At 33.4% G+C, this 15,390-nt stretch overlaps 1 protein-coding gene across 3 annotated transcripts; it reads right to left on the reverse strand.

Moving 5' to 3' along the window:
- LOC109349568 (leucine-rich repeat receptor-like serine/threonine-protein kinase BAM1) lies at positions 1,632–5,698 on the reverse strand. 3 transcript variants are annotated; one of them, XR_002107994.1, is made up of 3 exons: positions 2,937–5,688; positions 1,802–2,334; positions 1,632–1,760 (listed from the first exon to the last, which is right to left on the reverse strand). XR_002107994.1 is itself a non-coding variant. In XM_019590417.1 (2 exons), exons 1-2 carry the CDS (start codon positions 5,515–5,517, stop codon positions 1,868–1,870), a joined length of 3,048 nt encoding a protein of 1,015 aa, XP_019445962.1. In that variant the 5' UTR covers positions 5,518–5,688; the 3' UTR covers positions 1,632–1,867. The 3 variants fall into 3 exon arrangements, 2 of the variants coding, with proteins under 2 accessions (XP_019445962.1, XP_019445964.1); XM_019590417.1 differs by having other exon boundaries at positions 1,632–2,334; XM_019590419.1 differs by lacking the exon at positions 1,632–1,760 and having other exon boundaries at positions 2,205–2,353; positions 2,937–5,698.

Genomic DNA, 15,390 nt, shown 5'->3' on the forward strand with positions numbered 1-15,390 from the left:
TTCATGACTTCTCTTGCCCTTTGAATCAAAGGTTGCCCTAGAAGGATTTACATCATCCCTTGCCCCAAGGATAGAAAGAATGATAAGAATAAGGCAATTCGAGGACGAATTCACTTAAAGGGGGAGGGGATGATGTAAACCCTCCTATGGCAGCCTTTGATCCCAAGGGCAAAGGAAGTCATGATGGTCCTACAACTGGGCCAAGGCCAAGGTAGAGATTCTTAAGGTCTCAAAGGACACAATTGACCCAGGAGAGGGTATGTGAGAAGGACAATTATGTCCTTAGTTTATGTTCCAACTTAGGTTTATTTTATTTGCATTGATTCAAATAAATGAGATTGCATTCTCATATAGTCTTAGGTTTATTTTCATTCAATTATTTTAAGCATTTAATTCATGTAATATAAGTTGGGATTTATTTGTAACATGGTCCATATTTCGTGACCAAGTAGTTCACTTAGGATCAAGGGTAAGCTTGTCACGTGGCTAGAGTCATGAAAATTCAAATGGCATAATCAAATCTTCTCCAAGCAACACGAGGATTCAGTTAGCATGAAAATAGGAGAATATAGATTATTTATGGCCTTAGGGATGACACGACTATAATCAAAGAAATTAGATTGTAAAGTTGTTATTCTACTTACTTGAAGATAATTGTGAGAAGATAAAGCCACTTGCCATCATGAAGATATGGGGCGGCTAAAAACAAGGGATAGGCGCTTGACTTAGCAAATTGATTACTTGATCAAATTTATCCACCTCATTCCAAGGAGTTCAAAACCAAAAAGAGAACTCAAGCCTTTTTTCAAAACCAAAAAAATTTAATTTTTTTTAATTAAAATAAAAAGGGCTTAAGTTATTTTTTTGGTTTTGAACTCCTTAGAATGAGCTTAAGTTATCTGTCCCAGATCAATAGCACTCTAATTAATTTGAGATACAAATTGGGACACCATTTAAGACGAATGATCTATCTACCTAATAGGAAAAAAGGTTGCTATCTTTTTTAAATGTACAATAAGACATTGTTAATTGGTTCCTTTCTTATTTTCTACCTTGAACTGAAAAATGGAATTTGGAAAACGAGTTCACTCATAGAATGGTCCATGAATCATTCACGGCTCATATATAGTGTTATCAATCATAACAAATCTTTTAAAAATTTAAAAATAACAGACATATTTTTTATACCCAACCAGATTGTGTTATTTTGTGTCCCTTTCACCCTTCCTCTCATCAATTCGGATCATGTCACAAAATATTTATATTGTCTAAGTTTTATATTTTTTTTAATATGTTACTTTTTAATTGGATTAATACCCAAAATCAATATCAAAAGTGAAACGGGTGATCTTTATTATCATTGGCTTGAAAGAAACAGTACTTGCCCATGATGATTACGGGTGAACATCTATGAACGTCTGCTGTCCCACAAAAGTGTACCACTTAATATGTCATTATTTATAATTGGTCAAAAAAATACTTAATCATTACTTTTTAACTTAAATGCATTTTTTACGACCAATCACAAGCAGTGTCATGAAGGGGCACACTTTGTGATACACCATATTTTTTTTAAATGCATGTTTACACTGTTCCCTCTTGCTGGATCAGAACAGCAACAAGTCAAGCCATAAAACAAGTCAAGACAGATTTTATAATAAAGAAATTACTCCCACCAATCCTACTGTACAAATTACAAAACCATAAAATAAAATAAACAGTAGAAAGAACCAAACAACATCAACACCTTGAAAGTTAGACAAAACCCCACCCCAAACAGTAAAACTGAAGAAAGCACGAGGAAAAGCTATCATATGACCCAATGAAATAAATATGAAAATAACATTCCAACCCCCAACATTGCACTTCAAATGCTAAGAAGAAGATCAGGTGATGATGACTTCTGAGGATGTTCTTGATCATTAGGTTCCTTGGATAATGCTGGAGTTGAAGACTCCGAACCGTTTGATGATGTCAAAGAAGATTCAGTGAATGTCAAGTCGCCATGTTTTGAGCCAGGCGGCTTCGGAAGCTCGGTCAGGATTTGAACAACTTCGCGCATAGTTGGTCTCTCAACTGCCTGTTCTTCAACACACAACATGGCTACATAGAAGACATGCATAACCTCTTCGTTCGGAAATGAGGGAAGTCTAGGATCAAGAACTTTTAGAACTACTTCCTTGTTTGAGTCTGTCATTTTTCTCACCCATTGCACAATGTCCACACCATCACCGAATTCTCCTACCGGTTTCCTTCCTGTCACAAGCTCTAAAAGAACCACCCCAAAGCTGTAGACATCACTTTTCTCATCAACTTTCAATGTGTAGGCATATTCTGCAATCAAAATCACAAACTACAATCATAAATTCATAATCATGAATAAAAATAAAGCATCCATATTAATTGGAAACTGTTAAGTAAATCAAAGTCATTATGAGAGAAACAAGGAAATCTGAAAGACCGTCTGTTTCCAAATGTGAATTCTCTAACCAAAATCTATGGGACTAATCCAATTATAGCCTGGGCCCTGGGCTATGGTCAAGAATCAAAGGAGGCATCTACTACAGAATTACCTACTATTAACTTCCAAGTAGTGATCATAATGGGAAACATGACCGTTCAGTAGAAAAATCAAGAGGTCACCAGTAATAGTATTAGTAATTGAAAACATGCTTATTTAGTGGACAATTCAAGAGGCATAAGTGTGTTTTAGAAAACAAAAAAGTCATGATAGACCACATGGCATGTTAGCATCATTAACTATTTAAGGGTATCCCAGCAATATGTACAGTTCTAAACCTAAACCAATGATGTTCAGTCAAAAGAGACAAGTCCGATGATTAAGGATTATAGATAGGAATATAATTATAAAAGAAAAGCAGTCGCATAAATTCAACATACAACTCATCAATTCTATATGAATCTCAATATGGTACCTGGCGCTATGTATCCATATGAACCGGCAATAGCAGACATGCATTCAGATGTTCCAGAATCTTGAAGGAACTTAGCAAGACCAAAATCAGCAACATGAGCTTCAAAGTTGGAATCCAAAAGTATATTGTTCGACTTCACATCACGATGCACAATAAGCGGCGAACAATCATGATGTAGATAGCAAAGCCCCTTCGCAGCCTCAACAGCAATTTTATACCTTGTGTCCCAAAGCAAATGACCTCCTTTCTTACCATGAAGAACTTCACCTAAACTTCCATTAGGCATGTATTCATAGACCAAAAGATTTGTCTCATGGTTTGAGCAGAAACCCAACAGTCTAACAATGTGCCTGTGTCGAATTCGCCCCAACGTCTGAATCTCAGCATTAAAACCATGGTCATGGGAAGAGCCTCTGCTCATAGCTGGCAACCTTTTCACAGCAACAAGATCCCCATTTGGCATTGCACCCTTATACACAATACCTGCACCTCCTTTGCCTATAATGTTGTCATCCTTCAAGGAGTCCAAAATATCATCAGCCGTGTAATCCAATCGTTGGAATGCAGTCAATTTCCACGCACGAGTGCCAGCCTTCTTCAACGACCTAGCTTTGAGTATTGCCACAACCGCAAACACAATGGAGCACACAAGCAAACCAATAACAAGCAATAACTTCAAAGAAGGAGACAATGGTCCTTTAACATGATGTTGCTGAGAGCCATTGGCACCCCCTTCTTTGCAAGGAGCCAAATAAGGGCCACAAAGTTCAGGGTTGCCGAGGAAAGAGGTGTAGTTAAAATAGCTGAATTGGCCAGTACCAGGAACCAAACCAGATAGATTATTATATGAAAAATCAACAGAAGTTAAACTTTGCATGGCAGCAATAGACCCAGGAATAGTACCAACTAAATGGTTTCTTGAAATGTTGAAGTAATTCAATATCCTCATATTCTTAATCTCCTTAGGGATCTCACCAGAGAGCTCATTGCGGCTAAGATCAATAAAAGTCAACAACTTACAATGACTGATTTCTTTAGCAATAGGTCCAGAAAACTTGTTATGGCTAAAATCCATCTTTGAAAGCTGTTGCAACCTCCCAATCTCAGGAGGGATAGGACCTGAAAACTTATTACCATCAAGAAGAAGCTTTTGCATACTGGTGAAGTTACCAATAGTAGGTGGTAAAGGTCCATAGAGCTGGTTACCAGAAAGAGTAATTTGGCCAATATTTGGAGATATAGAACCAGACTCAGGAAAATTTCCTGATAGAAAATTATCCTGAAGCTCAACTTGGGTTAATTTTGGAAGACCAAAAATCCCTTTAGGGATAGAACCATTCAAAAAATTATCTCCCATACGAATCCTAGTCAAAGATTCACACTTTCCAAGTGAATCAGGAATAGGGCCAACGAGGAAATTCCCAAGAGTAATCAAAGTTTGAAGCTTTTGCCCAAAACACAAATCAGGAGGAAGTGATCCACTTAACTTGTTAGAAGAAAGATCAACAAGTGTGAGTTTCCCATTTTGCCCTAAACTCTTTGGAATGCTCCCAGTGAAGTTATTCTCCCAAAGTTGCAACACTTCCAAATTTGGAAGCTCACCAATGAACTCAGGTATCGACCCATGAAGCTTGTTCCTAAAAAGATTCAGCAAAGTTAAGTTCTTTAGCAATGAGAAACTCGCTGGAACCTCGCCCGAAAGTGCATTGTTCGACAAATCCATAGATTTCAAGTTCTTCAAGTTCCCAAGCTCAGAAGTTAAAGACCCAGAAAGCGCATTCACTTGAAGAAACAAAGTATCAAGTTTCTGCAGCTTCCCTATCTCCGCCGGAATCTCACCAGAGAGCCCACAATAAGCAGCGTCAAAACGCACTAACTCCGACAAATTTCCAATTTCCGGCGGAATCCCACCGGAATAAGTATTATAATACCCAATGTAAAGCTCTTTCAACGACTTCAAGTTTCCGATCTCCGGCGGGATAGTTCCGGTAAGCTCATTGCCGGATACAGCAAGGTATTCAATATTTCGCCATTTTCCATACTCCGGCGGGATCTGACCGGAGAAAAAGTTACCACCGAGGTGCAAGTGCTTTAAATTTGTCATATTAGCAACCGAAACAGGAAGAGGACCACTCATGTTATTATTATAAAAATCGAGGACTTGAAGATTTTGGAGTTTCGAGAGCTGAGGAGAGAAAGTGGAGTTAAAGTTGTTATTAGAGAGATTAAGGTATTTGAGGAAAGAGAGTGAGGAGAGAGAGGAAGGGATGGGGCCATAGAAATGGTTGTCGGCGAGGGAGAGGGTGGCGAGGAAAGGGAGGTGGAGGGTGGTGATGGTGCCGGAGAGGGAAAGAGAGGTGAGGTTGAGAGTGATGACGTGGCGGTTTGAGGAGTCGCAGGTTATACCTGGCCAGGTGCAGTAAGGGGTTGATGGGGTCCATGAGGAGAGGAAATGGGTCGGGTCGGAGGTGACGGAGGTGGTTTTGAAAGAGAGGAGGGAATGGTAATCGGAGAGGGTGTGGGCGGTGGTGGAGTGGTGGAGGTAGAGGAAGAAGGGTAAGAGGAAGAAGAGGAGTTGCATTTTAGTGTGTAGAGAAGAGGGAAAAGGTAATGAGTTGTGTGTGTTTTTGGAAGTGTCTATTTGTGTGCTGTGAGTGAACTTCTACTACTGAGCACAGCAGCAGAGGAGCAGAGAGAGGATGAGGAGTGAGTGAGTGAGTTTGTATTGGGTTGAACAAATTTTGTGAAGCCCGAAGCCATTTCTTCCTAGAAAACATGTTTTATCCTATTTATTGAATATTTGAAATGTCTCGGATAGACGGATACTGTTCCTTTTGTCTACTTTACACCTCTAGAACATGAAAATGTTCATGGGTCTATCCCTCTAATTATCCATAATCCCCTCATTTACCATCCATTTTATCTAACGTACAAGTAACATATTGGAGTTCTGTAATGAATATGAAACAGCTCTTGCTAAGTACTGGTTCATATATACACATTATTCAACATTTGTATGTATTACCCTATTGCTTGATAAGTTGGGGAAAAAGGGCATAGCTAGGTAGTCTTTTCATTTTCACATAGAGTAGGGTAGTGCTCCACTAGTGCCGTGATAATGATTCATCCTTCCTAGCAAACAAAACACGGTCTTTATTTTTTTTCCTAGTTATTAATTTTGTGGATAGGATAACGACAACATTTGAAGTAGATATTAAAAACCAAAGTTGAAAATTGACGATAAAGAGGACTCATTGATCTTGTTACTTACTGTTTTTGTCCTTTTCGATCACATAAATTTCGATTCACCGTTTGCTATATGATAATGTTTTGAAAAAATCTATCATATCATGCACTCACCAACCCATGTATTTTACTTATGCTATCTTTAGTTTAGTGTGCAAGATGAGAAGATAGGAAGAAAGAATAAAAGTGAAGTAAAAGAAGTGAAATATATAGTAAAATTAAGAGTTGTTTGGTTTATGAGAAAGAAGAGAGAAATAAAAGAGAAAGTGGTGTGAACTTTTATTGAATAGACAATTATGTTTTATTGGATTATCTAAATATTATAAAATCAATGATAGTAGTTTGGTCGTTTTCTTGATGTTTTTCCCCCACTTTCTTCAGACATTGGAGAAGAAAACAATTTAAACTCACCATAAATTTATCTCCCTTCTTTATCTCTTTACAACCAAATGAGTGTAGATATAAAACTTTCACCACTTTTTCTCTTCTTATCTTCTTTCTCTTCAAACTCACTTCAACTAAATAAAGGCTTAATTTTAAAATTTCAAATTGACACATGAGCCACATTTAAATGTAATTTTAATAAGTAGATAATGAAAATCCCTAAGCATGTTAGCACAGTTTGCAATTTGGTAAAGCTAGTATCTAGTTTTAAAAACAATTTTTCAAAGGGGGTCATCAAATTTTATGACATAAAGTACCTTTTTATTATACCACACGTACCACAAGTAATGATATGTTATAAGTTCAAATCTATCTTAACTTCTAAAAAGAAAAGGTTGTAGTTTTAATTTTAATGTATTGGTGTTGTATAAGAAGATTAGTGTCAAAAAAGCACAGGATTAGCTAGCATGAGTTGATTCAGTTTAATCACTAATTTTTATTCCCATTTAATTTTGTCACTTTACGTTCGTTACGTGACTAGTGCGAACTAGAAGGTAGTTGGAAGGTTAAGAAGGACAAAGGGTTAAGGAAACAAAGAAATGAATGGGGAAAATCGAGTTAATACTCAACACAAAGTATTTGTTGATATTATTGCTAACTCATCAATATTGACTTTGGCAATTATCACCATAGGGCCATAGAAGCCTCGCTATCAAGTATTATCAACCACACTCACTTTGTCTAGGCCTGCAAAGGAAACATTGCATATAATTCTTTTATATTTTTCCCAAATAAAGTATATAGTATAGAATTACACTTAAGAGATGTCATGGACATAATAATGTGATATAAAAGTAACTGGTGAGCCAATGTATATCTTTAAGTGGACCTCTTTATATTTTTTTGATACCAAGAAGGTGGAAAGTTGCCAAAGTGATGTCTAATGTGGGCAAGGATCTGTTTTTGCTTGTCAAATTACGTTAACTATAACGTAACTACAAATGCCTTATTTTTTATAATCTTCGTTAAAAGCAAATAGAGATATTTACGCCATAGAAGCAAATATGTAACGAAAATGGGAAAGAATCTCTAACTACACATCAAGCTAAGGTAAGCTTATCGAATCTGCATGGTCACTACCATATATTTTCATCATTTCAGTTTGCACCAATGTTTGTAGTGATTGCATGGCTGATCTGTCTCTACCCAACCTTACGTAGGGATGGAGATCATCTGTCTCCACCCAACCTTACGTAAGGATGAAGATCGTCTGTCTCTAATGGTGTCTCATTTCTCTATCTCAACCTAATCATGTAGTAATATATTGATAAAATAAAGAATTTAAAAGCAAAAAGTAATAAAATATTGCACTTTAATTGACTTAGGACATGAAATGAGACGCCATTTGGGACAAATGGTCTCCATCCTGTTAGGTAGCACTATTTAATTATTATTGGCTCCTCAAAAAATATAATACAAATGAATGATAAATGATATATTAAATGTATATAAATATTCATACTTTAGTGCATAAATATCACACTATTTGTTTAATATATAGCAAAAAGGGAATTTGTGAAGACTATCTATGCATTGACGGTGTAAAGTATCATCTATCTATCTATCCTTTATTTAGATTACTTTTTTTCCAAAAGTCATGATTTAAAAAAAATGGTGGATGATACAATAATTACACTATCAGTGTGTACATCTTTTCTCATTTGTGAAAGTAGTTATACTATATTATCATGTTTCCAATTTGACTCATATATAGTATGAATGTGGTAGTTAACTTTTTATATATTACAAATCATATACTAGTTAAACATACAATTTTGGATTGAAATTACGATTTTGCTACTACAGACAAGGTAGTGTGTCTGCAGCCCATGGAATTATGGTATAAAATAAACTGAGAATGTTCACGTAAGTTATTTTGTAACCATCGTACTATACGGTGTATCTGTGTGCACTTACAGTTTTCTTTAATTACTCATATTTATATAAGCATGTAAAATAAAAGTTCAATCATTAGCAAGAGAAATAGCATTTGGCTTTCCCACATAGATGGAACAATACACCTAATTTAGCTGTCTATTGAATATAGTTAGTCAACTTCTTCCACATTTACATACTTATGTTAGTTATATATAGATTTACATATTTTGACTATTTAATTAAAACTATTTTATCACTCCTACTATGTCACATACTTCAAATTATACTACTCACAATGTGGTGTAACTAGTATTTACTTTGCAAAGCATATTGCTTTTCTTTCCTCACAATTTTCCACGTTCAGCGAAGAAGAAGAAAACGAGGCCGTATAGTTGGTCCCATTATCCAGACACAGCCTAATATAATTCCAACCAGTTTCATCAAGGCCCAAATCCAAACACAACAATTTACTCTACCATTACTACCAGCCCATTTTATTAGCTACTAGTGTTCACATGTGCATTCAAGTTAGAAGAAAGATGGTATACTCAATCTTTCTAAATAAAGCATTGGGTCGAACTCTTTTTTGGTGTCAAGGTAATAGCTATGAATAGCCATCGACCTACCCTTTGTTAAACTTTGGAGAAAAAGATGATTTTTTGGTCTCTTAGGTATGACTGGTAATAAACCGAACCAACTCGGTATTCGTTCGAAATTCGATTCGTTATTTAGCTCGATAAACTTGGTTCATAAATCAAATGAGCCAAACTTGAGTTGGAAATTGAGCTCGTTAAATTAACGAACCAAACTCGAGTTGGATACAGTTCGACTCGTTAAATTGTAGTAATTTTAAAAAAAATTAATTAACTATTTAAGTTATCTAAATGAACCAATTGAACTGAGCCGAACAGTTTATGAACTTTAACCGAACCGAACTCGGGCTAAAAAAATAATTCGTATCGAACTCAAATCGAGTTTCAAGCCGAACAAATCCTTATCGAGCTGAACTCTGGTTCGACTCGATTCGGCTCCTTTCCAGCCCTACTTTTATTCCAATGATTCTTCTTAACTTTACTTTGTCCGACTCTGGCCATCAAACCTATTTTTATTTAAGTTGTTTGTCCCGTGTTAGTTTTACCTAAAACAATTAGATAATAAGTTAATAGACAAAATTAAGATAAACAATCAACTTAAAATTACCATAATATTCTGACTTAAATTTATTCTATAATCATATTGATCAACAGATTTTTGTTTTGAAAATGATAGTAGTGATTAACAAAAGTTTAATATATATATATATATATATATACCTCAAAGTATGATCTACATTAATTTGTATTACCTTTAATTCATTTACATTAATTTATATTACTTTTATTTAAGAATTATTATAACATTGCGGTGAACATTCATGTTAAATCCTATTACTAAGAATGGTGAAAATGATGTTCTATGATAAGAGAATAAAGTGAATATATTGTCGTAGAGATCACTCCAAACATGTTCTAGAAAGGTAATTTATGAATATATGACAAGAGAATAAAGTGACCGCTTGGAGTTGGTTTCACAGTACTGAATTTAATTATTTGCATGCTTAATTAATATAGATAAGAGGTGACTTAAGGAAGAAAAATTCTCAGGCAAAAACTATTCATTTATCAGACCCACCTTTCCAATGTAACAACATTCAAAGCAATTGAAATCCGTTAATATTGTATAGTGGAACGAGTATCATGGGATTGAATGGCTTTACGAGCTAGGACTAAGAGAAATGATGTTGGGCTCACAACTTGTGTGTGTATTATGGGTTTAATCCTACAACTTTGGAGTTGGGCTAGTCCAGTTTCTGAAAGAGACCTGGGCTATTAGAACAATGATAATAGTGGCACATAATAATCATAATCACTTTTACAATACAGTAATTAATTTCTTAACATGATTATTATTATTTTAAATATTAATATAAGTTGGAGGAAAGAAATACAAAACATAAATTCATTTTAAAAAATGTACCTAAAGTTGGAGAGATGTTGTAGTTAAATTTGATAGGCATGGCTAGCTCGCTAAATTAGAATTGTATGAAGAAACTTGTTATGTTAGTAGTAAACAATTATTTGGTGATTTAATAGATCATATAAATCATATTGAGTTGGGACAAAATTGTCAATATCTATCTATTAACAATATAATAAAAAAAACTCATTCATGCCACATGTCACATTCTCCTCACATGTTTTCCCTTCATGCCACATGTCACATCCTCCTCACATGTTTTCCCTTCATGTCACATGTCACATCCTCCTCACATGTTTTCCCGTCATGCCACATGTCACATTCTCCTCACATTTTCCCATCTTAAAATGTTCTAAGTTATTAAAAAATAAAAATAAAAATTCATTCATGTCACATGTTATTACTATGTACATTCTCACACTATCCTTACTTTTTATATGTTAATAATTTAATAATAATTAGTGATTGGTCTATGTTGCCACCCCACCAAAATTGAGTGTTTACCGTACCTATGTTTTGTTATGTTAAAATGTAATAGACATTGAGCATTAGATGAGATTGAAATCATTTTTCACATCCAAACTATTTCTTTACACTAAGCTATGTATATTATTTAACGTTTATTATTGATCTAAGAATTATTGCATTGTTACACCTCATCAAAGTTTAGTAACACTTTTCCAATTGAATTTTAATATTTCAGATTCTTTGAATTTTAATTTTTCTCAATTATAATTGAAAAATCAAATTCCAAATTGAAGTTTTCTATAACTTTTAAATATATTTTTAATAAAAAAACTCAAATTAGTATATGATTTGATTTCCATTTTTTCATTAAAAAAATCGTATTTAAAATTGAAAAAATCATTTCATTTTCTATAAATTTTAAAATATTTATTTTAATAAAAATAATATGGTATCATGTTTCAGACTTTCACTTTGTTATTTCAATTAGAAATTTCAAATTAAAAATTGTCATTTCTTTTTCTTATGTGATTGAATATGCAAATACACAGGTAAGACGTGTATTCTTAATAATGTGAATGTATAAGTAACATGTGTGTTTTAACTATGCGAATACATGAGTAACATGTGTTTTCTTAGTAATGCGAATGTACAACTAACATGTGTGTTTTTAGTCATGCGAATGCACGGGTCACATGTGCGTTCTTAACAATACGAATGCAAAAGTAACATATGTTTCTTAATCATATAAATGTACATGTAATATGTATTATTAATCTTACAGCAAAGAAGTATTGCCCTGTGCATTGCTGATACATGGGTATCTTGCTAGTTTGAAAGAAAAAAATAAAGAGGAAATGTGTGAAAATAATTATTAACAATTTCAATACTAACCTAACACCATTTGAAAATTTTCAATAGTAGTATTTTCTCATTACTCCATCTGGCACTATAGGTCAATTTTGGATGACAATTAGGATTTAAGCACATCATCTGGTGAATATATTTGGCTTATGTGGTTGTTAATCATATTTGGATAACCAATCTAAGTTTGGGAAAAGACAACAATGATAAGATATGATCTAATCAACACATATAAAGTCATAAAACCTTGCTAAAGAACTAGTCATGTTGGCTGAAGAGGGCATGATATCCTTTTTCATATGACAGAAGTATACATAGTCTGCGACTACAATAGTCTAAACAAAAGACAAAGCAAGGCGACCATCCTAGCAAAAGCACTTTATGTCAATGTGAAAACAAGTACAACAGAGTGACCCGCTATTATTGATGTATCCAATGTTAGTATAGACGAAAACATGATTTTACCCATCATGATTAAAACATCCATATTGGTTGTCCAAGTTAGTTTAAGGTTTCACTCATATTGAATTGAGCGTCAAACTCCCTTTTAAATTAGTCACTCAAGGTAGTTTAAGGTCGACTACTCTTTGTTGGATAGAGTAGGAAGATCTAGATTCACCAACTACCTCCATACAAAAGAACATCCATTACGTTTTTATTCAAACACTTTTACAAAACATTCATTATATTTACCAATATCAAGTTGATCTAGTGATGTTAGGTCACACTAGATCTCGAGATATGTCAAAAAGTTAAATATTTGGTTCATGTGAGTGACAATTAGTGAAAGAACAACTGCATATTTAAAATAGATTAGTTCAGTACTCATAATATAAGATAATATTATTAGTTATACAAAAAAAAACTATATTATTTACCAAATACTTATGTAGACCCACCTTTGCCGGTCCACGGCTAAAATATAATTATGGATCGAAAAGTGTAAAGTCTGTGGGCCCTCTTCAATTTTTGTGAACCTGACTATCCCCATATTTTCATTATTTGTGCTGCTAATGAAACTGCTTTTTGACTCGAGGAGCAACAACCATTTTCGTACAGAATTCGCAAAAATACGTTTGAAATGTGGAGTAGTGAAAGTTGGTAGGTGCTAGATATGGACCAATGTGTCAAATTTGTGGTGCTGAATCCTTTTTTAGACAAATTTTGTGCTTTCTATATTTGTCTACCTAATTACCATTGCATGATTCAAATCTTATGCTAAGGTCAAGACTTTGGATGCTTATGGATGAATTCGGGAGAAAAAGATTTTCCTTGTCCCCCAAAATGAAAGCTACTTTTCCTGTAGTTAATTTTCTCCTTTTCAAAAGGAAATAATTGTAAAAGGAAAAGGGGGAATGATGAATAGAAGAAACTAAATTACAAACAGACAAAAAATATTGCATTTTTTGGGCTGAAAGAAAATGATTATTTAATTGGGTTCAAATGGTACAACTTCATTAAATTAATTGATACGAATATTCTCATTTTACTCCTCTAGATTTTTGAGATGCAAACTCATTTATCAAATTTTATAATCATTTTAACAGCTTTCAGTATATAATAATATGACTAATTCTTCATTATATATTATGGCATAGTTGACCTCAAATAGAATGAGACAAAAAAAAAACAATAAGAATTGCACATGGATAATATCTATTGAAAGTATAGAAAATGGTAACTCATTTTTTTTTTTGGCTTGTTTCTGTTGAAAAAAATCAATAACTCGTTAGCAATAGGAAATTGGGCATCAAACTGAAAACCACAATGAGTAAAGTTTCAAATTTATTGCAAAATGGATCAAATTTCAAACCGTATAGCAAAACGGGCCAATTTTATTTTTTCAGACAAACCACAAGAGAATAAAGTATAACTTATCATGAAAGAATGAAAAGGATGCTACCAAGAAAAAAAATGAAATTGTGTATAAAAAGTTAGAAAAACAACAAATAAACTTAGAAGTGTTATTTTAAGAATCAGCTTTATCTCAATTTTTTGAAGTGTTTCTCAAAATTACTTTAAATGATAACTAATTTTCTAAAAATATCGGTAATAAAATAAAACCCCGATTAATTCATTGGCATAAAGGTAATGGGAAAAACAAAAGAGAAAGAATCTAAGTTGTTGCCATATATCCCTGGAAGTCTGGAACAATGGACCACCGTCCATTATATGGGCCAGTTGAGTCAAGGATCTATCAACAAGTCTGTGATGGGTGGTTGTTCTGTTTGAAAATTATGAAACAAGATATGAGCTAGCCCTTAACACGTAGAGAAAATGTAATTAAGAAAGCACACGCCGATAATTTTGATGCCGTCCATATTTAGGTCACTTTTTGGGTTGGTCTACTTGATGTATATTCCCATTAATTTTCTCTTTGGATATAGTTAGTAGGTATAATCCTATTTGGACTAATTATAAGCACAAAATCAAGTGTGAAAACATGGACCCATATATAATGTATCAAAGTAATAATAATTGTGGATATTTTTTTTTTCTAGAATGTAAAATTTATACAATAATAGTGTAAAAATTTTATATGATTAATACATCATTGTTTTCTCTTTTTTTCTAGGTTACAAGCATTGTTCATGGAATCATTTTATTTGAGTTGAGAACATATGTATCATGATAGGAGTATATGTTGTGATTTTTTCCTCCACTGGAACTCAAATTATTACCTGAGAAAAAAATGAAACATGTATCAAATAAAAACATATTGTTTATTGCTTATTTATTTCTTAAATATATGAAAGATGTTGCCTATAAATAAATACATTTATATATGCTCCGAAAAAAACGGGATTATTTGGGTAATCGTCGTAATGATTAAATAGAGGGTGAAAATGGACTAACAATTTATGACAAATTAATTTGGTATTTAAATACTAAAAACTACAATTTTAATCAGTGGAGGTGTTTCATGCTGGCTCCCTCAATAGGCAGGCAGCAAGGATAGTAATCTAACCCAAATATGTGGATACTTGCTCGAATTCAACCCGAATTTATTGAGGAATTTTTTTAACTGAGTTTGCGTTCAGATTTACCCCAAGTTCATTTACTGGATTCAAGGTCGTGCTTGATATAGGGAAAATGTTTTGAGTCGGGCAAATATTGTACCTGTTTTTTCAGCTTCACTGCAATAGAAATTGAGCTCAACATTGAGAGTGGGTTGGAGGTTGGATAATCAAAAATTTAATCTGATTCATCCTATTGTCATTTCTAATCAGTATCCAAGATATTTGTTATATAGTGACAGTCAAAAATTATTTGTAACAAACAAAAATGTTGGTATAGCTTCAAAAACATATACTTATATACATTTTCATTCATCATCAATAAATTGTTATACCTACGCTTTTATTGTCATATGTATAAGTCTTGGGTAATACTCACAATTTGTTTTCCTCGTCTAAGGTTTAGTAATAGACATACTAAATATATTACTTTAATTTCATTAATTTGGCTGAAATATAATTAAACATTCATTATAAATTTAAATACAACTTAAAATCCAAAAAATTAAGAGAATAAAATGTCG

This window comes from Lupinus angustifolius, chromosome LG06 (genome assembly GCF_001865875.1).
Source record: "Lupinus angustifolius cultivar Tanjil chromosome LG06, LupAngTanjil_v1.0, whole genome shotgun sequence".
Taxonomy (NCBI): Eukaryota; Viridiplantae; Streptophyta; class Magnoliopsida; order Fabales; family Fabaceae; genus Lupinus; species Lupinus angustifolius.